The sequence below is a fragment of the Heterocephalus glaber genome, unplaced genomic scaffold (assembly GCF_053883595.1).
Source record: "Heterocephalus glaber isolate CG9 unplaced genomic scaffold, H.glaber_assembly_v1.0 deba00001523, whole genome shotgun sequence".
Taxonomy (NCBI): domain Eukaryota; kingdom Metazoa; phylum Chordata; class Mammalia; order Rodentia; family Bathyergidae; genus Heterocephalus; species Heterocephalus glaber.
In genome coordinates this window covers 21,777,823-21,803,558 of record NW_028258327.1, presented here as the reverse complement: position 1 = coordinate 21,803,558, position 25,736 = coordinate 21,777,823, and the positions used below count along the sequence as shown (strand labels likewise).

The 25,736-nt window shown below is 39.2% G+C and overlaps 1 protein-coding gene, 2 non-coding genes and 1 pseudogene across 3 annotated transcripts; 1 reads left to right on the top strand and 3 right to left on the bottom strand.

Moving 5' to 3' along the window:
* The first annotated feature begins 2,094 nt into the window (after positions 1 to 2,094).
* On the top strand, positions 2,095 to 2,331 carry LOC110344993 (10 kDa heat shock protein, mitochondrial pseudogene; annotated as a pseudogene).
* A 10,012-nt stretch (positions 2,332 to 12,343) lies between these two features.
* On the bottom strand, positions 12,344 to 14,972 carry LOC101706805 (uncharacterized). Its single transcript, XM_087187892.1, has 7 exons — positions 14,778 to 14,972; positions 14,200 to 14,623; positions 13,769 to 13,824; positions 13,592 to 13,669; positions 13,443 to 13,507; positions 13,125 to 13,193; positions 12,344 to 12,760 (listed from the first exon to the last, which is right to left on the bottom strand). Exons 1-4 carry the CDS (start codon positions 14,970 to 14,972, stop codon positions 13,604 to 13,606), a joined length of 741 nt encoding a protein of 246 aa, XP_087044018.1. The 3' UTR covers positions 12,344 to 12,760; positions 13,125 to 13,193; positions 13,443 to 13,507; positions 13,592 to 13,603.
* Positions 13,000 to 13,073, bottom strand: LOC147824997 (small nucleolar RNA SNORD50). The gene has a single exon (XR_015441602.1). It is a non-coding gene; the product is annotated as a small nucleolar RNA SNORD50 (small nucleolar RNA).
* Positions 13,281 to 13,350, bottom strand: LOC147824996 (small nucleolar RNA SNORD50). The gene has a single exon (XR_015441603.1). It is a non-coding gene; the product is annotated as a small nucleolar RNA SNORD50 (small nucleolar RNA).
* Positions 14,973 to 25,736: the final 10,764 nt, after the last annotated feature.

Here is a 25,736-nt window from a genome sequence, read left to right as displayed (position 1 = left end):
GGGGTACCAGGGGACGAACTTGGGTCCTTGTGCTTGCGCAGCAGGCGGCAAAACCACTGAGCTAAATCCCCGGCCCTATTTTGGAAATTTTTAAATTACATCATCAGTGCTCACTCTACATACTGAATTCCATTCCATTCAATAAGACAAATATTCTGTGGATGTCATTATATTGTCTTGGGCATTGAATTTATAGCGATTAAGGGCACAGTTTTTCTGGTTTCAAAGAGTTTACACTCTAGGTTCAGAGAGAGATGAACCAATCATCCAACAGAATATTCTGTGGAATCATTCTGTAATTGGAAAGGACTTCATTTTACCTTGTTTGCATCAGCGCCCTCCTGTGGCACATCTATCATTGTCATTTGGAGCGGTTGTCATCTGGAGCAGTTTGCCAGGACACCCTATCTCCCCTCCCCCAATCAGCCTGGATCACAAGGTTAGCAATTCTAGCCAGGCATGGTCGTGCTAGCCTGTAATCCCAGCACCTGGGAGGCTGAGGGCAGAAGGATCTCAGAGAGTTTGAGGCTAGCCTGGGCTACATAGTGAGTTCAAGACTTGGCCTGAACTACATAGTGAGATCCTGCCTCAAAAAACAAACAAACCAAAAACAAACAAATAAACAAAAAAACAAGTTTAGTAATTCTAATACTCGCACCGGCACCTCAGTACTCCTGGCCCATCACTGGTGTTCCTTGTGGGCAGTTTATTCCTAATTTTGGATGAATTCAGTTTGTTTCTGCTTCCAGGAAGATGAGTACAGCAGAATAATGAAGAAATATGCTGATTAATTGTATTAAAATTGGTAGTTTTTGGGCCGGGGATTTAGCTCAGTGGTTTCACCACCTGCTGTGCAAGCACAAGGACCCGAGTTTGATCCCCGGTACCAAAAAAAAAAAAAAAATTGGTAGTTTTCACTTTCTTCAGGCACTTTAGCATTGCTAAGCAAACTTGTAACTTGTCTATGGTCAATTCAGTTTTCTCTACAATGTCTGACAGAAAACCTTATTACATTTTCTAAAGACTTCGTCTCATTCTCACCCAAAGATACCTGTGTTATTTTGCAAAGTTGTCATTAGACAATTCCTTCAATTTTTGTGCTGTGCATTAAATTTCAAGGCACTTTCCAGTCCCTCCACCCCAAGCAATTATTTGCTCAGTTCTCATCCTAGTTTTTTTCTTATTTCACTTTAGGCCTCCTTGGTTTTTTATATGGTTTGTTTCAAATATGATACCTGGCCTTGGTAACAGATATCTGTTTCCTTATTTTCATCCCTGAACACAAAATAATTTCCACAATTTGAACTAAATGTGGAGTATCCCAAGTTTGGCATGCCACAGGGCTCAACTCTTGGGTCACTTTCCTTTTCTCTCTCTCCCTTCATGTTCTCATCCAACTGTATGGCTTCCTGGGTATTGTGGTGTATGTCTGTAGTCCCAGCTACTTGGGAAGCTCAGGTGGAAGTATCATTTGAGTCTATGAGTTTGAGGCCAGCTTGGGGAACACAGCAAGGCTCCCACCTCAAAAAAAAGTAATAATATGGATTTAAATAGACCCTCTATATGCTGATAAACTCTAAACTTCTCATGCTCTAAATCAAAATGTGTATATAAGAGACATTTTTGGGAGTGATGGATATAATCACTATCTTCATTATAGTAATAGGTTTATGAGTGTATATCTATAGAAAAACTTATGAAATTGTACAGTTATTTTATTTTTTGTTTTTTTGAGACAGGGTCATGCTATGTAGTTTAGACTGGCCTTGGACCTACTATGTAGCCCAGGCTGGCCTTGAACTCACAGCAATCCTCCTGCCTCAGGCTTCTGAGTGCTGGAATTGTACTTTAAAATGTACAATTGTCTTAGTTATTTCCCTTGTTGCTGGGACAAAATATGTAAAACCCAAAATTTAAAGGGAGGATAAGTTTATTTTGGTTCATGTTTCATTCCATTGGTCTGGTTCCAAGTCAGGATGGCATGGCAGAGGAGCACATTGGAGGTGAGCTACTCACATGAAGTCTGGCCAGGAAACAGAGACAGTCAAGAGAGGAACCAGGTGACAGTGGAGTCTGAGGTGCAGGGCAGGAGCCATGGCAGGACAGGGATTTAGGAAGTTTCTCCTGCTGTTTTACTGAGTATTGGTTGAAAGGAGTGTAGTTGAAATTGTCACCAAAGGAGGCATTACGCTTCCAGAAAAATCTCAAGGCAAAGTACTGCAGGCATTCTGGAGGCACCAAAGTAGTTCTAGATGACAAGGATTATTTTTTGTTTAGAGATGGTGACATTCTTGGAATATATGTAGAGTGAAGTAAATCACTGTTGAAATGGCATCATTACAATGCTGCCCATTCCACTGAAGTTCTTCAATCTTTCATCATGTAATTTCCATGTCTCTTTTATAATAAATTAATGATAGCTAAACTAATGACATCCATTGTCTCTAAAGTTTCACTGTACTGATGTACACATTTCCAGACAAAATATGTAAAAGAGTGGTTAAAAAAAAGAGAGCTGAACCAGGAAGGGAGATACACCCTTCCAGGCCATACCCCCAGTGACTCATCTCTTCCAACTATGCCCCACCTCCCAACCACACATTTTGCTATAAGCTCATCAGTAGCCAAATCCACTAATGAGTATTACATCCCAATGAACCAATTACTTCCCAAAAGCCCCACCTATGAGTTCATCAGGCTTTGGGGACAGCATTGAGATATAAACTATAACAATTTAATGTACATTGATTATATTTAATAAAGTCAGGAAGCAAAGACAAGTCTAAAGTTTTCTGATCAGAGTGAAGTAGTAATATATTGTATTTGTAGATGTTTTTAAAGTATATTTTTATTTTGACACCAGTAATTGTACGTATTAATGAGGATACAATGTGACATTTCATACAAGTATACAATGTGCAACAATCAGATCAGGGTAATTGGTTGGAGTGTCCTATACTTGATTTTAGATTTTATGAAATTAAGTATTTTATTTTATTTAGTTTATTTGACCTTTGGAGACATGAAGACTATAGAGCCAACAGCCAAATTCCAAAACAGGCCAGTTCCAATAGGCATGATAATGAAGTCCCTTCTGCATTAGTCCTTATACAAAAGAATAAACCAAAATAACCTGATGCTAACCATCTTCTCATCATTCTTTTTTTAAAATAAATTTTATTAAGTATTTATTTATGAGATAGTGTCTCGCTATGTAGTTAAAACCTCAAACTTTCAGCAATCCTCTTGCTTCAGCCTCCCAAGTGCTGGCATTACAGGTGGCTCTAAGTACTTATTTTATAACTCTGAACTCAGCTACATGGCATTCTGAGACCTCAGCAGCATTCTAGTGGTGAGGAAGTCAGGACTCATGAGAATGAGACCAAAGATGCTCGTATTGAAACAGTATCCTCTTCTGCCCCAAGATGGACTGTGAAACTTCATGAAAATCTCAGGATTTAACCTGATCCCTTTATGCATCCAAATATATTGGACTAATGAGATGGAGTAAGAACTGAGACAGTGGAAATATTCCCTCAGTTTAAAGCAGTGGTGGCAAACCTATGGCATCATATTGTTTTTAAGATAAAAGATGTTAATGTATGGGTTTTTTTGTTTTTGTTTTTGTTTTGGTTGAGACAGGGTCTTGCTATATAGTACAGGCAAGCCTTGAACTCTTGGCAATCCCCTGCCTCAGCCTCCAGAGTGCTGGGATTACAGGTGTGTGCCACCACACCCCGCTGTATGAGTTTTTTCCAAACTAAAACCTCAGTATTCAGGTTTAATTGCAGTGTTGGCATTTTGTGATAAATAAGTGGATTTGGGGTTGTAGTTTGGGAACTCATCTCTAAAAGGTTTGTCATTACTGGTTTGAAGTATTACACTTGTCAGTATAGTGCAGATCCAGAAACAAGCTTTTGGGAAGAAAGATGGAAAGGAAGATCAACTTCCAGGTAAGAAGGACTGGCAAAAGATAAGCAGGCTATCCTAGGAGACTGAGATTCAAATAAAGACTAATCCTAACTGGGAAAGTGATGAAAAAACCATTAGTATCACAAAAAGCTCTTTTACATACACTGAGCAAGCAACAAAGATTATGAGGTGTGTTAATGAGTTCAGAGGACACTGCACTAGGAAGCCAAATGCAGTGGATTTTGGATTTCTGGTAATAGAACTAATTTTAGAAAGCACCAAATGGTATGTTTCAGCCTATTACACTTTATCTGGAAGACTGGTGTAAGGAAGAGCATAAAGAATTTCTATGACTAAAGTTACTAAAGCCAGACATATAAATTTGTCTAAAACCAGTCTGAACCAAGCATATCTATTATACAGTGGTCAAGTTTCTGTAGGCCTTTAAAGTTTTTGAGTCTCTAGTAAGTTCTCTACTAAAGTTTCAGATATGCTCTGGAAGGTAAATTTCTTATTAAGCTAATAAAGTCTCTGATCTTAGCTAGTATTGGTCATTTCTATAACAAAAGGTTTTAGCCAGAAATATTTGTAAATTAGAAGGCTAGTAGAGTCTAATAACCTCTCAAGCTTGCTTGAAAAATGTCATCCCGGGCCGAGGATTTAGCTCAGTGGTTTTGCCGCCTGCTGCGCAAGTGCAAGGACCCGAGTTTGATCCCCGGTACCAAAAAAGAAAAAGAAAAATGTCATTCAGGTATATATTAAAGGGTTTCAGTTAGTAGTTCGATTTAATTAAAAAATGTTAAGCTTTCTAGTTTTTTGAGACAGGGTCTTGCTATATAGTCCAGGCTGGACTTGAACTGTCAGCGATCCTCCCGCCTCAGCTTCCCAAGTGCTGGGCATGTGCCACCACACCCAGCTGTTTCATTTTAGTGGACTTTTTAGGATTTGATTCTCATTACTTACTCTGGTATATACCCTCTAGAGTCAGTGAAAAATAATTTCTGATCACGTCTTCCTACTGAATAATGTCGTTTTACAGAAATCATGATTACAAGAATAGCCTTTTTATAGGCCGGGTGTGGTATTGCACACCTGTAATCCCAGCACTTGGGAGGCAGAGGCAGGAGGATCACTGTGAGTTCGAGGCCAGCCTGGGCTACGTAGTGAGTTCAAGGCCAGCCTGAACTACAAAGGGAGACCCTGTCTCAAAAAAAAAAAAGGAATAGCCTTTTGCAAAATTTCTAACTTACACATAAGCCTTAACAAGAGAATTTTTGCCCAGGTTGGCCCTGAACATTTGTCTTGTCTTTCATCTGGGTCCATTCTATTGTACCCAAATCCCTCAAATTTATCACTTTCAAGTTCTAGACCATAATATGTTTGCTCATTGTTTCTTATGACTAATTGCACATCTTATGACTACTCCACATCTGAGTTGGTCTCAAATCTATTTGTTTAATCTTCTGATAAAAAGTATTTCTCTTGTGTTTTGTATCTAAATAGATTGCCCTTAATTTTTGTTATCTTGTACCACCATTGACAAACAGAATAGAGGAAGTGTTTATCTCTGACCTTGATAAACTAGTACAGTGTAATGCGTAAAAAGAATACACAGTACTAATTTGGATTATATTAATTTAGTAAAGGTGACATATTAAAAGATCCACTGGAGGGCCGGGGATTTAGCTCAGTGGTTTCGCCACCTGCTGCGCAGCACAAGGACCCGAGTTCGATCCCCGGTACCAAAAATAAAAAATAAAATAAAAGATCCACTGGAAGGCAAGGGAATGAAACAGAAGGAAATGCATAAAGAGGTCAGAGGACTTCAAAGGTTTCTTGTTTTAAACTGTTTGCCAGCTTTGACAAAAGGGTAATGGCATTTTGCTCTCCAAGCTTTGTGAGACCTCCAGAATTAAGGCTATCATTTATTGTACATTGTAGTGTCCAGTTTTGTTAGGTATCCTGAGATGTACCAATGAAAAAATAGATCTTTGCTTTTAGGTTTTAAGATTTAGATTTTCTTTTTTTGAGACAGGCCCTTCCTATATACCACAGGCTGGTCTTGAACTCATGGTGATTCTCCTGCTTCAGCTGGGATCATAGGGATGTGTTACCACACTAAGATAAATTCTAATATTTAAGCCAGGTGTGGTGGTATATATCTATAATCCCAGCACTTGGGAGGCTTAAACAGGAGGATCACTGAGTTGAAGGCTAGCCTGGGATACATAGTGAGACCCTGTTAAAAAATAAACATAAATTCTATTATTTAGATTATTTTGAGACATGGCTTCAGTACGTATTCGACTGCCTTTGAACTCCTGCCTCTGTTTCCTAAGTGCTGGTATTATAGGCATGTGCCATCATGCCTGTTAATTTTTTTGTTTTTTTCCTGTTCATTTTTTAAAGCAGCTGGGTCTTGCTGTTCTTGAACTGGGGATCAAGCAATTTTCCTCAGACTCCTGAGTGGCAGTCTACAGATACACCTGGCTAAAAGATAAATTTTAGACTCTAATTTTATTTGGTTCAAGGCCTGAACACTCCCCTCATTTTTGAGCCAGTGTCTCACTTTCAAGCTCTTTGTTCCTCTATTTGGTATTTTAAGACACTATTTGCTGGTGAGTCAAACCCATGGCTTGAGGGCTACATGTGGCCCTAGACAGTTAATAATGCAGCCCCATAAAATTGCAAACTTTAACATGTGATTTTTAAGTTAGATTTCTCAGGACTTGAATGTGTTCCAGCATGGATGGCATAGGCAACTAACTGTACACTGTGTATGGGAAGACAGTGTATTGCCAAGTACCACCTCTATCCACCAGTCGAATCTAGTGTGTAGTGTGTACCAAGTGTTACATGTTCTTGTGACATGGTGTGCTGACAGTGTTTCAACCTCCATTATATTCATTGCAGCCCATGCAAACCAAAAGGGTGGACAATACTTTATTACATTTATTGATTTGGGGACTGAACTTGGGACCTTGCACTTTTGAGGCAGGTGGCAGAACCACTTAGCTAAATCCCCAGGGCCACATTTATTTTTTGAGGCAGAGTCTTGCTATGCGCTTCAGGGTGGCCTTAAACTATGCAGAGTTCAGACTGGCCTTGAACTTGTGGCAATCTTCCTGAATGCTGAGATTACAGGCATGTGTTACCATGCCCAGTTTAGCCCATTTTTCATTTGTAAAGGCCCATTTTAGTAAATGACTTTTCTCTCCTAGAAAGCAAGCCTTAAGAGCTGCAACCAACTTGGGAACCCACTTATGTGGGTTGCTCCCCTCAAACTTGTATCTCAGCTTGGATATTTCAAGCTTCTTAGGCTCACTTTCCTGGAAGTATACATACCTGTTATGTAAAGCCACTGTAATTTCCAGCACCCATGAGTTATTATGTATGTGTTAGGGACTGAACCTGGGGCCTTGCACACGCTAGGTCAAGTGTTCTGCCTGATTCTTTATATTGAAATTAAATAACTCACTCTTGAATAACCAAAGATAGATGAAACCAAGTGTTATGGTTTGCGTCTAGATGCCCCCTAAAGCCTATGGGGTCATAGGTGGGGTTTTTCAGATGGCTGGACTCGAGTGTGTGAGCCTGGGATTGATCCCACCCTAAGTAGCCGGGATAAGATACAAGGGATATTCCTTGTTGCTTTGCTACCTTCTGCCTGACGTGAACTGTTTCTCCTCTGCAATGCCTGCTGTGCCACCCTGCCTTGGGGCCAGCTGATTATGAAACCTCTACAAACTGTGAGCTAAATAAACCTTTCCTCCTTTAAGTTTGGGTGTCAGGTGTCTTGTCTTAGCAATGACACACATATAATTTCTTCAAAGTGAAGTTTATAGCAATCAATGCTTACAGCAAAAAAGGTGGGTGTTTAGCTGGGGGTATATAGCTCTGTGCTAGTGTGCTGTACCATGTAGAAACCTTGGGGGTTCAATCCCCAGCACACAGACACAAAGTCAAAAATTTCTCAAATAAACCCCCATTATTCTATTTCAAGGAATTAGAAAAGCAAACTAAATCCCACATTAAAAGATAAAAAGACAAATTAGATATAGAAGTACCTCAATAAGGCTGAGGCAAGAAGACTGCTGTTAGAGGCAACCCTAAACTACATAATGAGACCCTATCTCAACCAACATAATGAAGGTCCTATATAAACCAACAGCTAACATTTAATGGGGAAAAACTGAAAGCTTTCCTTTAAAAATGGGAGCAAGAATGCTCACTTTGACCACTGTAGGAAGTCCAAGGCAGATCAGGCAAAAGAGAAACAAAGGGCATCCAAACTGGAAAAGAGGTAGTCAAAATGTTATTGCACATGACATGATCTTACACAGTACATAGAAAACAATGATTCTACCCCAAAATTGTTAGAACGAATTTAGTAAAGTTGCACATTATAAAAAGAATGCAATTGGATACACAAGAGCTACAAAAATCAGAAATAAACTGTCTTAAGAGGTAAAGTATTTAAGAAAATTGTAGAACACTGATGAAACATATTGAAGAGTACATACACAAAATGAGAAGATATCCCATGTTCATGGATAAGAAGTTAAAATATTCACACTACACAAGTCAGTCTAGTCAGAGTAATTTTTACCAATGATAGCATTCACAGAATGAAAAATAGTCCTACAATTTGTATGGAACCATAAAACTCTAAACAGCAAAAAGAAGTAAACTGGAGGCATAATATACACCATACCAAAACTAGAGGCAATACACTTGTAGTATGATTTGCTACCTGATTTTCAACAAAGGTAACAAGAACATACACTGGAGAAGGGCAAGTCTCTTCAATTAAGTGATGTCAGGAAAAACTGGCTACCTACAGGCAGAAGAAACTTGACCTCTAGTACAGGAAAAGGATCAAAGACAAATTTAAGCTATGTAACTACTACATGAAAATAAGAAAAATACTCCAGAAAGTTAGAATGACCACTGCAGTTTGGGACATGACCTCGAAGGCACAGGCAACAATAAATAAGATCAAGCCAAAAAACTGCACAATGGAAATGGAAGTAATGGAACAATCTGTAGGACAAAAGAAAATATCTGCAATTTACCCATCACCCAATCTCAAAGGATTAATATCTAGATCCACTGGGACAAAATACTAATATTTTAAAAATGAAGGCCAAGCATAGTGGCGCATGCCTGTAATCCTAGCATTCAGGAGGCTGAGGCAGGATTGCTGAAGTTGAAGGGCAGCCTAAGGGTACATGAGTGTGAGTTCAAGGGCAGACTGAATGACATAGCAAGAACCAGTCTCAAAAACAAAGAGGGCAGCCAGCCACGCCTATAATCTTATCACTCTGAGAGGCTGTGATAGGATGACAAATTTGAACCCAGTTTTGGCAATGTTGCCTAAAAATAATGGGCTGAGTTTCATTCTAAAATCAGGAACAAAAAAAGGATGTCCAGTCACCACTCTTGTTCAATATAGTTCTGGAAACACTAGCCAGAGCAATTAAACAAGAGAATGAGATAAAAGGAATAAGGATAGGAAAGGAAGAAGTTAATTATCATTATTTGCAGATGACATGATACTCTACATAGAAGACCCCAAAAACTCCACTAAAAGACATCTAGATTTGATAATCAAATCCAGTAGCACAGCTGGATACAAAGTCAACACTCAAAAATCAATAGCCTTCCTGTACGTGAATAACAAACTTAATGAGAAATTAGAGAAATAATCCCTTTCAAAATAGCATCCAAAAAATAAAATACCCAGGAGTCAATCTAAGTAAAAGACCTATACATTGAAAATTACAGTACTCTGAAAAAGGAGATCAAAGATGATTTCAGAAAATGAAATTATCCCTTGTTCTTGGATAGGAAGAACCAATATAGTAAAAATGTCTATACTTCCAAAACTGTTATACAGATTTAATGCAATCCCAAACAAAACTCCAACAGCGTGTCACAGAATTAGAAAAAAAAAAATCCTAAAATTCATTTGGAACCAGAGGAGTCCTAGAATAGCAAAGGCAATTCTGGGCAACAAAGGCAAGGTACAGGGTATCACAATCCCTGACCTGAAATTATACTATAAAGCTACTGTCATAAAAACAGCATGGTACTGGGGCCAGGGATTTAGCTCAGTGGTTCTGCCACCTGCCTTACAAGCACAAAGTCCTGAGTTCAATCCCAGTACCAAAAAAAAAAAAAAAAAAAAAAAAGGAAGAAAGAAAAAAAGAAAAAAAGAAAAAAACCAGCATGGTACACACTTGAAGATGCAGAAACCTAAGCCACCTTATCTTTGACAAAGGAGTCAAACATCATCACTGGAAGATAATAAGTGATGCTGGAAAAACTGCCTTTCCACATGCCAAAGATTGAAACTAGGTCCATATCTTTCACCATGCACTAACCTAAAATTGAAATTGATCAAAGACCTAAATATAAAAATGGAAATGCTAAATTTGCTGGAAGAAAAAATATGTAGGGCCCGGGGATTTAGCTCAGTGGTTCCACTGCCTGCCTCAACAGCACAAGGTCCCTAGTGCGATCCCCAGTGCCCTGCCACTCAAAAAGAAAGAAAAAATACGTAGAACACTTGAGGACATAGGAGTAGGCAAGACTTCATGAACAAAACCCAGACCACAAAGGAAATACTACAAAGAATCAAGAACTGGGACCTCATCTTATTAAAAAGCTTTTGCACAGCAAGAGAAACCGAGATGGGAAAAAAATTAAAAAAAAATTTTTTTTAACCAGGTATTCATCAGACAAAGGACTACTATCTAGAATATATAAAGAACTCAAAAAACCCCAGAGAGCCCCCCCCCCCTTAAAGACCCAATCCAAAAACAGGCATCTGAAATTTTCATTTCACACTTCTCAGATGAAGTAGAAACAGCAAACAAATACATGAAGAAATGTTCATCACTGGTCGTGAAAAGCAAATTAAAACAATGCTGAGATTCCATCTCACTCCAAAAAGAATGGCTGCTATCAAGAAATCAATAACAAATGCTGGTGAGTTTGTTGGGAAAAAAAAAGGAACCCTTCTCCACTGCTGGTGGGAGTGTAGACTGGTGCAACCATTATGAAAATCAGTGTGGAGAGTTCTCAAAGAACTAAAACTAGAGGTTCCATTTGACCCAGTTATTCTTAGTATCTTCAAAAGAATTAAAAGCATCAATATACATGCACTCATGTTTATAGCTCCAGTTTGCAATAGCTATATCTTGGAAACAGCCCGAATGCCCATCAAAGGATGAATGGAATTTTTTTTCATACAACAGAGTACTACCCTGCCATGGAGGATGAGCTTGAGACATTTCTAAATGGATGAGACCTTGAGACCACATTCTTCAGTGAAACCAGACACATTTAAATACAGCATTTTCTGAGAAACCCAAAAAGGAAAAAAGTACAGGGCCAGATTTAGCTCAGCAGCACCGTATCTGTCTAAAATGCACAATATCCTGAGTTCTCTGGTATCAGAAATAAGGACAGCATATAATAGATATTGGGAAAATATTCAAATGGGAATGGGAACAAGGCGGGGTGGGGAGGGGGAAGGCAGAGAAAAGGTCAAGGTGGCTTGAGGGGAGAAAAAAGATGCAGGATGTATTATGTACAGGTACAAATTCCCTATCATGTGTTATGATGTATGCCTAGAATGTAGTTATGTTTTGCTATCAAAAAAAAAATGCCCAGGGATATAGCTTGCAGGAGGGCTGAGTTTAATCCTTAGGACCACACCCACACAAAGAGCAAATGAGAATTGGGTGGCAGTGCATAGCATCAATATCCAGGCTCTGGAGGTTGAGGCAGGATTACAAATTTGAAAGAATAGAGTAGATAAGTCTTAAGGAACAAAAAGTACTACCAAAACCCAAAATGGGTGGAGCTACTCAGTAGCTACTTCTCAAGACTGCCAATAAGCAAATGAAGTAAATCATTATTTATTTGTAGGGAAATGCAAATCAAAATGAGGTAGCACTGCAATTAGAAAGTCCATCACCAAAGACACAAATATCAAATGTTGGCAAGAACTCTGATGCTGTCTCCAAAAATCAAACAGAACCCAATTATTGGTTATGTATACACCTAAAAGAATTTAAGGATGCCAGAGACAACTGCATTTGCACGGTTATTACAGCAGTATTCAGAGTGAAAACTGCAACTTATGTAGGTGTCCATCTACAGGTGAGCTGACAAAGGTGAGATTATTGAGGCATGAAAGAGTAAAATCCTTTCATTTGTAACATGGATGGGAAGTGGAAGATTGTTGAGTGAATTCTAGGCAAAAGTATGGCACAATCTCACTAATAAGATGGAACCCACATTAAGGCAGATCAATGGGCAAGAAAACAGCAAAGAATTATGGTGTAACTGCACGAGGGAAGAAAATTTCAGGAAATACATAAACTATAGTACATATATTTAAATAAGACAGGACACTCAATTGATATGTAAAAATTTCATGTATTAACTCCACAACTAGACTAGTCATTGTGTATCAATGAACAAACCAGGCCAGGTCTACAAATATGTCATGGACTGTCCCCTAAATTGCATAAATTTTCACTTTTAATTGGAACTATTTTTAATCCAAACAGATGATTAAAGGCATGTTAGATGATCCTCAAACTGGGCAACTCAGATTCACTTGTTTTCTCACAAATGGTGATTAGCTAAGAACTCCTGAGCAACACAGGCTATTTTACCAGGTACCACTGAACTGTTTGCCTGACAGATCTCCAATACCAAGCAAAAGAAAAACTAACACAATCCCAACTTTCAAAGTGGTCTTGATGTGTGCCTTTTTGGTTGTTTCCATCAGTCTTTCATACGACAGGAAAAGCCATTACGGTATTCAGCCCTAGAAAAGAAAAAACAAAAAAATTACACAAACATTACAACTTGTTATTTTTTTTGAGACAAGGTCTCACTTTGTAGTGCAGGTTTGCCTTGAGCTATGTAGCCCAGGCTGGCCTCAAACTCACGGTGTTCCTCCTGCCTTAGGCTCCTGAGTGCTGGGATTACAGGCATGTACCACCAGACTTGGCTACAACTTATTTAAACAGTACTCGAAAAAAAATTTTGTCCTTATACTGGTCCATCTCAGAAGCCAGATCCGTAAATGTTATTTTTTTCAACAGAAATTCAGATTCGGGATAGGATCATCATAGATAAGACCAAGGACACAATATCTGGTAATTACTAGGCAAAGAAAATCTACTCACAGAAACTGATCCACCTTAGGCACTTCCTAGTGAGATGGCTTCTGGGCATATTGTAACGCTTATTACTGACTGAAAAAGATTAAGCATTTTGAGTTATTATAAACAGATCTATCATAAATATCTAAGTTTATTATTTTGTTTACAAATCTTGGTCACATCTCAGAAGCCGAATCCGTGCATGATTTTCTTCAGGAAATCAGCTTCGGGATAAGTTTCATCATTGAATAGACCAATCATCATGTCTTACACCCTGGGTTCCATCACCAGCACCACAAAAAGTAATGCATTAGAAGTACCGTTTTAAACCACACAACTTACTTTAAAATGAAATAGCCGGCCAGTGATCTCTATAGCTTCAATATCAATTATCAACACTGATGACACTATTGAATGACAAAAATTTCATTTTGTTTACATTCAGCTTGAACATATATATGCTTAATCATAATGGAGAGTCCAATACTTACCTGGTTTGACTGTCAAGTTTTGAGCAAGTATTTTTCCATTAAAGATTCTGGTAGATGGTCTGGAATTTTCTCATGCAACTAGTAAAAAGAAGCAAATTTTAAATGATGCACTATTTTTTATTCCCACGAAGGACGTTTACCCCCTCAATTTGAAAAGCTCAGTTTAATAGTTTTTACCTTGGCATGTGCACGTAAACACTCCGATATACCTCTGAAAAACGGTGACATTGCCCCTGCGGGGAAGCGATCGTTTGAAATTAAACATTACAGAATGCGAGAAAACGTTTCAAGTTTTTCAGCACTAATCCCCTCCCATTTGTTAATCCGAATTGCACACAACGTCGTCTAAGAACAAATCAGTTCCGAATCCCACAGGGTCAGGGGTGACCCTGTTGAAATAACCTGGCGACAGCAAAATGTCATTTTCCGTGTTAGCAAATGCTTGTCGTTCTTTAAGTAACCTCCCACGCCAAATCCCTAAGTATAGCTTTCCCGCCTCCAGCCAACTTCAGCGCCGCCGGCCATAAACGGCGCCCCAAGCCTGCCCCCCCCCCCCCCCCCGCCGGAGCTCAAAACACGCCTGTCCCCTAAAGGATTCCCAGGGCAACCTCTGCAACAGCATTTCGGGCTCAAATCCCCACGATCACAGCACTGAGGGTGGAAGTTCCTCCAGTGCCACCATTTTCTTTTCGGATTCCAGTCCCATAAAAACACACTCACGTAGCCAACAGAAACCAGCTCCAGTTCCTGACGTAAAAGAAAGAACCTCGCCACTTGCAGCTCCCTATATAGCCTCTCCCGAGTCAGAGCGAGGTCGCCCCGCCCTCTCTCCCCTATTGGACGGGGGAGAGGATGGGGGCGTGGCAGTTTCCCGAGGGGAAGGAGCGGAAGCGCGCACGGCGTCTCTTTTCTTCGGGGGCCGTCCCGGGGCGTGGTGCGCGCACCGCCCGCCCGCCGCGTGCCCGTTCTTCTCTGTAGCGCGCGCCCGTAGGCGAGCTGTGCCGTTTTGGTAGTCTGGCAGGCTAGCCGACCCTACGTGGCGCAGGAGTGGCGCCAGAATTCAAACAGCCGCAGTTGGAGGCGAGGCGGTCTCCTGTACCGAGTCAAGTCAGTCCAGGACAGATGGGGGCCGGGAGTGGACTTGAGTTCTGCCGCGTAAGGTGGCCTCAGTTTAGGCCTGACCCACAAAACTAGTGCCGCGCGGGAGTTGGCACCCAATGGAGGCCGCTGGAGGAGCTGGCGGGCACTGGCTGCTGCACGCCCAGAAAGGGAAATTGGCGGGCGGAAATGCTGGTGTGAAAAAACTGTCCACAGGGAGGGAACTGGTTTCTCCGGCGGGCGCCCAGCCGTGCCACGCGACTAGCTTCCTTGTGCCAGGCATTGCCCTTCCACTATAACCAGCGCGTAGATGTCCTCCGCAGACAGCAAGCCCGAGAGATTAAACTCTTTCGCAGAGAAGGAAACTGAGCCTCAAAGCAGCCACCTGATTTAACTAAGGTCACACTGCTCAAATGATAGGCTATTTTTAATTTTCTTTGTATGAATCAGGTATATTGAATGTAGTAAATGTTAATTTGAGAAGTATCCCTGAATACTTCAACCAAATAACATTTAAAAGTTAAGCATTACTTTCAGTAATTACCATGCGCAAGTGAAAATATGTGTGTGCGCATATGACATTTGAACATTTAATCAGGAGGAATACTGGAGTCCAGGAGTTCAGGGCCAGCCTGTGCAACATAACGAGAACCATTCTACAAACAAGCAAAAAGGTGGTGTAGCTCAGTGTTAGGTTTGCCTAGTAGGTGAGGTATAAGGTCCTGAGTTAGATCCCTAGCACCTGAGGGAAAAAAAAATCAGGACTTCTTTATTTCATTGCACACATTAATTACAACTACATAGCCACACAGCCTGTCTCAAAAAACTAAGAGAGAGGAGAGAGAGAGAGAGAGAGAGAGAGAGAGAGAGAGAGAGAGAGAGAGAGAAATAAAATAAACACAAAGAGTGAAAAGCAAATTTCTTTAATAGGAACCTAAGTGATAAAGTATTTACTTCATTGGACTTTATGATGTTTTTCATATTGCTTGTAGTGCACATTATGTTTGCATATCCTCATTGGTTTAAAAAACAAAAAAACCCCAACTAAAACAGTAAAATAAGACGTAAAAAGCAAGGTAAGTTTTCTTCTCCACATCTCGTAATTTTCTCAGTTCTACTCTCCAGTAGGTAACGACTATTAACAGTTTTGAAAACTTTCTATATGTATACAGTTGTGTGTACCTAATTTTTCACACACAAATGAGGTTCTGCATACTGTTTTGCAACTTGCTTTTCTTTCTCATAGATACTGTAGACATTTTTCCATATCAGTACCCATAGTAAACTCAAGTTTTTTGTTTTATTTTTGTTTTTGTTTTTTGTACTGGGGATCGAACTCGGGACCTTGCGCTTGCGAGGCAGGCTGTGGCACCACTGAGCTAAATCCCCAGCCCCATATAGTTGACCTTATTGCTTTAAAAAATTTTTTTTGGGGGGGGGGATAAAGTCTTACTATGTAGTTCAGTCTGGCTTTGAACACACTATATAAGCAGGTTGGCCTGGAACTTGCAGCGGTTCTCCTGCCTCAGCCTCCCTAGTGCTAGGATTATAAATTGGAGTTTTTTGTTTCTTTTTTTAAGACAGCGTTTTGTTATGTAGTTCAGGTTGCCTTGAACTCACTATGTATTCCAGGCTGTCCTTGCACACGTGGCGATCCTCCTCCCTCAGCCTCCTGAGTTCTGGGACTACCAGGCAAGAGACACTGTATGTGGCTACAAATTGGATATTAACACACCATAAGAACCATTTATACACCACCCTGTACCCTATGGAAGAAATCCACAATTATGGTGTAAACATTAAGACAACCTAGGTCATCAATATCATACACCCTGACCAAGTCGGATTTATCCCAGGGATGCAAGAATGGTTCAATATTCATAAATCAATAAATGTAATATGCTATATTAACAGAGTCAAGGACAAAAACCATATGATCATCTCAATAGATGCAGAAAAGGCATTTGACAAAATCCAACACCCATTCATGATAAAAACCCTACAGAAAATTGGAATAGAAGGTCTTTATCTCAACTTGATTAAGGCTATCTATGAAAAACTAACAGCCAAGATCATACTAAATGGTCAAAACCTGAAAACTTTCACGCTAAAATCAGGAACAAGACAAGGATGCCCACTATCACCACTACTGTTCAATATTGTTCTGGAAACATTAGCCACAGCAATTAGAAAAGAGAAAGAAATAAAAGGAATATAGATAGGAAAGGAAGAAGTTAAACTGTCATTATTTGCTGATGATATGATACTTTACGTAGAAGACCCAAAATATTCTGCCAAAAGACTTCTAGACTTAATTGACAGATTCAGTAGAGTAGCTGGATATAAGGTCAACACTAAAAAAAAATAGCCTTTTTATACACGAATAATAGACTCACTGAGAGAGAAATTAGGGAAACAATTTCTTTTACAATAGCATCCAAAAAAATGAAATATCTAGGAATCAATTTAACAAAGGAAACAAAAGACCTCTACACTGAAAACTAAAACACCCTGAAAAAGGAGATTGAGGAGGATATAAGAAAATGGAAAAACATCCCTTGTTCCTGGGTAGGAAGAACCAAAATAGTGAAAATGGCCATACTTCCAAAACTACTATATAGATTCAATGCAATGCCAATTGAAATTCCAACAATATATTTCACAGAACTAGAGAAAACAATTCAAAAATTCATTTGGAAACAGAAGAGACCTAGAATAGCAAAAGCAATGCTGGGCAACAGAGACATGACAGGGGGTATCACAATCCCCAACTTGAAACTACTGCAAAGCTACTGTGATAAAAACAGCATGGTACTGGCAAAGAAACAGACCCAGGGACCAGTGGAATAGATTAGAAGATACAGGAGCAACATCAGATGTACTCAGGCACCTCATCTTTGACAAAGGAGCCAACCACCCTCATTGGAGGAAAGATAGCCTATTTAATAAATGGTGTTGGAAAAACTGGATTTCAACCTGCCAAAGATTAAAACTAGACCCATACCTATCATCATGCACTAAACTAAGATCAAAGTGGATTAAAGATTTAAATATTATGACAGAAACACTAAATTTGCTGGAAGATAAGTTAGGTAGCACTCTTAAAGACAGTGGCATAGGAAAAGACTTTATGAACAAAACCTCAATAGCATGGGAACTAGCATAAAGAATCAACAACTGGGATCTCATCTTATTAAAAACTTCTGCACTGCAAGAGAAACCACCAGCAGAACTAAGAGACAACCTACAATGTGGGAAAAAATTTTCAGCAGCTGTATCTTAGACAAAGCATTACTATCTAGAATATATAAAGAACTGAAAAAAAATCAGACCCCCCCAAATTCAAAGACCCTATTCAAAAATGGGTATCTGAAATGAACAGACATTTCTCAGACAAATAAGTAAAAGCAGCAAATAAATATATGAAAAAATGTTCAACATCACTGGTTATTCAAGAGATGCAGATGAAAACAACACTGAGATTTCACCTCACCCCAGAAAGAATGGCTGTTATCAAGAAATCATCCAATAACAAATGCTGGCAGGGGTGTGGGGAGAAAGGAACCCTTCTCCATTGTTGGTGGGAGTGCAGACTGGTGCAACCACTGTGGAAATTAGTATGGAGATACCTCAAAGAAGTAGGCTTAGAGGTCCCATTTGACCCAGCTACCCCCCTGCTGGGTATCTTCCCAAAAGAATTCAAAGAAACATACCACAGTGATATATGTGCATCCATGTTTGTAGCTGCACAGTTTGTAATCGCTAAAGCTTGGAAACAGCCCAAGTGCCCATCAACTGGAAAATGAATAAAGAAGATGTGTTTTTTTTTTTTAAAAAAAAATGGAGTACTACTCAGCCATAAAGAATGAGAAACTAATAGCTAAATGGATGCACATTGAGGTCATCCTCTTAAGTGAAATAAATAGGACACACATGTAAATACCAAATAGTTTCTCTAGTGTGAGAAACTAAAAGTGTAATTAAGGATTAAAATGAATAATTGATAATTTGAACTAGGAAGAAAAGGTTCAGAGGGGTAGGGGTGGCAGGAGGGGAAGGGAAGAGATCAGAGTTACAGGCTGGAACCTGGAAAGAATCCATATATAGATTGCCTTTAAAACTATAGGAAGAGATGGAGATAGAGACTAGGCTGGAGCTCATCAGTGGGTTGGGAAGGAAGAGTCACCAAGATCAAAGGAGAGAAGGGTGTGTTTCCAGAAGAAGCATATACAACTATGTACAGCAGACAGTACTCGATAGTGTGATAAGTGACTGTTACTGTTTTAGGTACTTATCATAACATGCTGTGCTTTTCATCCTTTAGAGCATAATCCTGCTTATATAAAAGAGTTTACTGTAAAACAGTGTGCTGCTATGCCAGTGGTAGCCTCATGTATCTCGTGTTTAACTGCATATTTGGATAATATCAAGGGACCATCACAGATGATTGGCATACACCTTCTCATTTTGCACTTAGAAGTTGGCACTCTGTGTGGTACTTTGGGATACACAAGGATGAAATTGTCTAATAACATATTTCTCAGATTATATTTCCATCACATGTCACATGACCGTATTGAAATTTAAATTTTGAAAAAATTGGCCTATGTGGAGTCTACTAGCTAATTATATATTTTTTAAGGCCACTATTTTTTCAATATTAGTTTTGAAAATCTTTCTAAAACAAATCACATCCTTTGATGTCTTGTTAATGCTTGAGATTTTTAAAAAGTTATTTGGAAAAATGTTTACGCACTTTTCAGTTTTGCTTTGGTTGAGTTCTATTATATTTGAATAATATTATAGTTTTTTCCCTTGCGTTGCATTTCTCTGAATAATTTTAATTTTTGTACATGTGTGTTTAGTGAATGATAGTAAAGTTACACATTTAAAAACATTAAGACAACCTAAGTATTAATTTACAGCTAATATGTATGTATTAATGTGACAGCTATATCTCTGCTACTGATGGAAAATAATTCAACAGTAATTTTACAGATTTAACTATCAAAAGTTTAAAATTGCTTAATAGTTATACTATTAAAGATATAGGTGTTGGGAGTGGGGAAATCCAAGAGGAAATATTTAAACTACATGAAATGAGAATGAGGAAAGAGAAGTTGTACAAAGGATCTAATTGGGGATTAGAAGGATGTTTATAGAATTAGGTAAAGGTAAGAGGAAAAACTGATGAGAAATAGAAGATAAAAGAAAAAGAGAAAGAAAAAAGAAATATCAGGAGTAAGAATAAGAGAAAAAGCTTGCAGGGAGGAAAATTAAAAGAGAGAGGAGGAAAAAATAAGTCAAGAAAAAAAAAGAAGAAAAAGATAAGATGCAAGGAAGATGGACAAAAGAAAATTTCCCACGTTCTAATAAACTATTGAAGAAAGGAGGAAAGGAAAGAAGGAAAAAGAAAACAAAACAAAGTGAAAACAATGCACACCATCACAAAAGTCAAAAACAAAAAGAACCTGAAAATAAACAACCCAAAACTGACCAACCAAACAAATAAAATGTGATTTCAAATGTGTGGCTTTCTTCTGGGCTCTACAATTTTGAATCAGTGTCTAAGTCAAGATGTGTCCCTGCTAACACTGGTAGATAAAGAAGGCAGTCAAAACCCAGATTATGTTAGACACAGGATCCAGCAGGCAGTAGGATTAGGGTAAAGATGCCAATGCCAGGACAGCAGTTCTGGCTGAGCCTGGCTCCTGGAACCTGGCCTTTGGCTATGGGGATGGGGGCCTATGTCCTTTAGCTTAAACCTCTCAAGATCTCTTTCAATCCTGACTGGGCTTCCTGACCATGGCTGTCACTATGTCACTATATCTGGCTCTCACCCAGTCATGGCGGGAATGTACATTGGGAGCCCTGAAATGAAGCCATCCTGTGGCTGCTCTGAGTCCCAGGTTCAAACAATCCCTCCTTAGAATGGCATCTAACCAAGCACTCTCTCCAGGGGACGAGGTTAGGCATTTCGGCTGGAGTCACTGACCAGCTGCTGTCTTTGGAAGGACTCACATGGGAGCAGAATCCTGCACTTTCCCTGCAGCTCACAGTACTTGTTGATCCATTTCACTGCCATATTTCTCCCAGAAATCCCCAGCTTTCACTCTGTCTCTGAGATTCAGTCTCCCTTTCTCACAAGCTAGGAACCAGGGAGAAAGTGTAGATTGTTCCTTCCTTTCTCTGTGTTATTTTCTGTGTTTTCAATTTCTCTGTAGGTTTTAATTTTCCTGTTAGAGCCTTCCTGATTCCTAAGGATCTACCTGTCTTTTTTTTTTCTTCCCCAAGTTTTTATTTTTCAGTGTGTAGATTTTGAATCTTGAAGAGGCTGAGTTGTTGCTTACTACTCGTCCATTTTCCTGGAAGTCCCTTGGATTCACCTTTGCAGAATAAAGCTAGCTCCACCTGAGATATCTGAAGTAAAAGAACACCCAAATAAGAAAGCTTCTCCTGTGAACCACTGGAAGACCTCAGGTTCCTATTCAAAAAGCAAGACTCCAGCTCTGCTTCAAGGACAGATAAATAAAGTCACTATAAATGGGCATCTAATATCCCTATCTAATATCCCCAATGGGCTATCTAATATCCCTCTGCCTCATAAGGAAACATGGAAATCTCATCTGCTCCTTCTGATATTTGGGCTCTATATCCTCAATTTAATAGTAAAGCTACTCGTCTGACCAGTTTACCAAGCTCTCTTCCATTAAGCAGGCAGCTCAACAGTTCTTCACATATAGACACTAACTCTTATCATCTTCCTACAGGGTTTTTTCAATCCAGGTGGTGAACCATAGACATCCCAAGGAAGAGAGCACATAATCCCTAGTAGGTAGGACCTACTGCCTCCTTCCTACAGTAGGAGGAAGTGGGCATGTGAAGATGGAGAATTCCAAATCCTTAGCACCTCATAAAGAATTACAGAAAATGAGGCAGGAGATTAGGATGTGGCAAACTGGCTGGGGAAGTGGCGATGACCTGTCAGTCATGGAGTTCTAGGACACATGAGCAGAACAGTTCCCAAAGCCCTGTACCTGGGACCAATCAGAAAATATTATCTTCAATTGTTCTTGCAAGAACTCAAGAAAACTTTTTAAAATTTATTTTTTTATTAGTACATGTTTGCAGTACATGATGATCACATTCATCATGAGGGATGTGTACATGTACATAACACATCTTTTTTTTTTTTTTGGTCCCTCCCTCCAACTCTTCTTCCCCTCCCCATTTACAAAAGATCTACTTCCATTTTTTCTTTCAATTCATTTTTTTCTTTTAAATTTCTTTTTCCTTCCTTTCCTCCTCTTACCCATCTCTTGTTCCCCTTCCCATTTGAATGTTCTTCCTATTCCTAGTGTCTACCCCCCTATTTTACTCCTTTGTGTTTCTCACACAAATGAAGCAATGTGATATTTAAACTTGTGTGCCTGATTTATTTCACTTAAGACTGTAGTCTTCAGGTGCATCTATTTACTTAAAAATGCCTCAAGTTTATCCTTCTTTATGGTAGAGTCATACTCCATTGTATATAAATACCACATTTTCTTCATCCATTGATCTATTGTTGGCCATATGGGCTATTTCCTGGATTTAGCTATTATAAATTGTGCTGCTTTTAACATGGGTATGGACCTATCACTGTGGTATGATGACTTTAACTTTTTTTGGAAGATACCTAGAAAAGGAATAACTGGGTCAAATGAATGTCTACCTTTAGTTTTTTGAGGAATCTCCATACTGACTTCCATAGTAGTTGTATCAATTTACACTCCCACCAATAAAGGAGACAGTTTCCTTTTTTCCTGCAGCCTTGTCAGAATTTGTTATTGGCTGATTTCTTGATGATAGCCATTCTTTCTGGAATGAGATGGAATCTCAGTGTTTTTCATTTGCATTTTCTGAATAGTCACAATGTTGAACATTTTTTCATATATTTATTGGCCTTTTGTACTTCTTCTGAGAAGTGTCTATTCATTTCAGGTGCACATTTTTGGACTGGGTCTTTAAATTTGAGGGGTCTAATTATTTTGAGTTCTTTTTATTAGTCCTCTGAGTAGTAGTTGGCAATTTTTCCCCCATTCTTTAGGTTGACTCTTCGTTCTATTGGTGGTTTCCTTTGCTATGCAGCAATCTAATTTAATGTAATCCTATTTATTGATTCTTTGTAATATTTCCTATGCAAGTGAGGTTTTGTTCATAGTCTTTGCTTACATGTATGTCTTCAAGAGTTTTACCTATTTTATTTTCTAGCAGACTAAGTATTTCCATTTTAATATTTAGATTTTTGATCTATTTTAATTTTAGTTTAGTGCATGGTGAGAGATTTGGGTCCAGGCTCAGTCTTCAGCATGTGGAAAGCCAGTTTTCTCAGCACCATTTATTAAAGAGGCTACTGTTATGGTTTGTGTTTAGATGTACCCCCAAGGCCTCATGCAATCAGTCATAGGTGGCTTTTTCAGAGGTGGCTGATTCTAGAGTTGTGTGATGCTGGGATTAAGGGCATGTGATTACTAAACCAGTACACTGATTGGTTTGGCACTGGCTTAATCCCAGTAGTCTGGATAAGATAAAAGGGGCAGAAAGTTGCTGTTAAGTTTCCCTTGTAGCTTTTGCTACCCTGTGGGCACCAAGAACTGTTTCCTCCTCTAAGACGCGCCTCTGCCATGTGCCACTCTGCCTTAGAGCCAGCTGATTATGAACTGAAACCTCTACAAACTGTGAGCTAAATAAACCCTTAACCCTTTAACTTTGGGGGTTGGGTATTTTGTCTCAGCAATGAGAGAAAAGTAACTAACACAGTGATCTTTCCTCCAGCAAAGTTATTTGGCACCTTTGTCAAAGATGAGGAGCTGGGTAGCTGGAGTTGTTTCTGCATCCTCTGTTCTGTTTCACTAATCCACAAATCTGTTTTTTTCCCCAATATTGTACTGTTTATATCACTGTATCTTTGTAATATAACTTCAAATCAGGGATTGTGATGCCCCCTGCCTTGCCCTTGTTGCCTAGAATTGCTTTTGTTCTCTTCTGGTCCCATATGAATTTTAGGATTGTTCTCTCTGATTCTGTGGGGGAATGCTATTGGTATTTTGATTGAGATTATATTATATTTATATAAAAGTTTTAAAAGTGTGGCCATTTTCACTATATTGGTTCTGCCTATCCAGGAACAGGGGCTATCTTTCCATTCTCCTCAATCTCCTTTTTCAGGGTACTATAATTTTTCACTGTAGAGGTCTTTCACTTCTCAAGCAGGTTTTTGATAGGATGCCCTGGACCTAATGTCAGCCAGAGGAGTGAGAGATGCAAAGATGGCCACCATCAAACTGAGAGCCTCTGTTACCTCTTTCAGTGACCCACTCTGCACTTTACAGGGTGTAATTCTTTTCTTACCTTTAATTGGCTCACACTTGCTCTGCAGAGCATGTTTCTTTTCTTTTCCTACATTTAATAAATTTAAAACCTTGCTACCTTTTGTACTTGTTGTGTCCAATTTGTTTAGAATAAGAAGAACCTAGAATCTCTAGAAGGAGTCCCCAGAACCCCAGAAAACCTATTAACAGGACCAGGGTCCCCAAATTCCCTTCAAGGACACACCTCTTACGATTTTTTTTTGAGACAGGGTCTTCCTATGTAGTTCAGCTGGCCTGGAACTCACTATGTAGCCTTGGCTGGCCTCAAACGTGTGGCAATCATCCTGCCTCAGCCTCTTATGATTTAAAAACTTCTCATTAGGCTGTATCTCTTAAAGTTTCCATCACTCTCTAATATCACCAAGCTGTGGATCAAGTGTGTCATTGGGAGACTTTTAAGATTCAAGCTATTGTCTCTTACATTAGAAGTGAGGAAAGTGAGGCAGAGAGATCTTAGTTGACTCATGTTCCCTAATATTTATGACCCCAAATTCACAATCACTCTACTATGTTGAAGGAAGAAATTATTAGATGTGATGATGAACTGTGGGAAAAGAGAGAAAGGAGTGGAATCTGGTCAACCAAGAGAATGCAGCTTCACTGACAGGGAGAGGGAAGTCAGGAGTTATTGGTTTGAAATAGCCTCCCAAGTGCTGGGATTACAGGCATGAGTCACCATACCTTTCCAGGAATGCAATTCAGAAAAGAAAAAAAAAAACACACGAACCATACAATTTCTTTAAAATCACCATGCAAGAAAAGCAACATAGAACTTTCATACTGATTTTACACAACTTCTATACAGTACCTTGACTTAAATCCAAGAGCAAAAGTTAAGATTCTCCTCCTCTATTTTTGGTAAACAACTATATGGTAAGTTTAGATGACTTTCCCCCCTGGATTTTACCTGGGGGTGGCCTTTTTAATATTTTATTTAAAAGAGAGCAGGTTTGGCACTTTTATACCGATGTTACCAATGTTAATGTTTCTTGGGATCTCAGGAAGATTCATATGTTTTACAGTGGATACAGCACAGGTTGAAGGTCCTGCTAAGCCAGCCTCAGATTTCTCTAGTTTATTTTGCGCATCAATTTGTGTAGCAATTTCATTCATGTTGGTTTCTAATACTATTCCCCCCATCACCATTTCCATAAGAAAATTGTGAACCTTGTCTACATGGAAATTTAAATCCAGTTCACAGACATTTTCAAAACATTTTCATCTAATGTTTCCATGAACACTTGAAATAAATCTAAAATGCCAAGTTCACTTTCTGAAGAATACCTACTTGAAGACAATGTAGTGTGCTGCATAATGTCTATAAATCAATTTGTTGTCAGATCTTCCAATTAATTAGATTTAACTCCATAGTCACAGTAAGTTACACAGCTTAAGACTGATTACCAAAATCCTCCTTCAAGGAAATTACAAACATTTTCATCTCTCTTGGATACCAAATGGAACGTCTCCCTGATGATTAGCTGTTGTGAATTTTTGGTGTAGGGCTGGTAGAACTTGGAGAGCTGTGGGTTCCCCTGGTTGTTGAAGATGAAAATGGCCTTGATCCAGCTGGGCCAGGCAGACCTGGTGGGCACTGAAGGCCAGGGTGGGGGTGGGCACTTGAGATACTCATT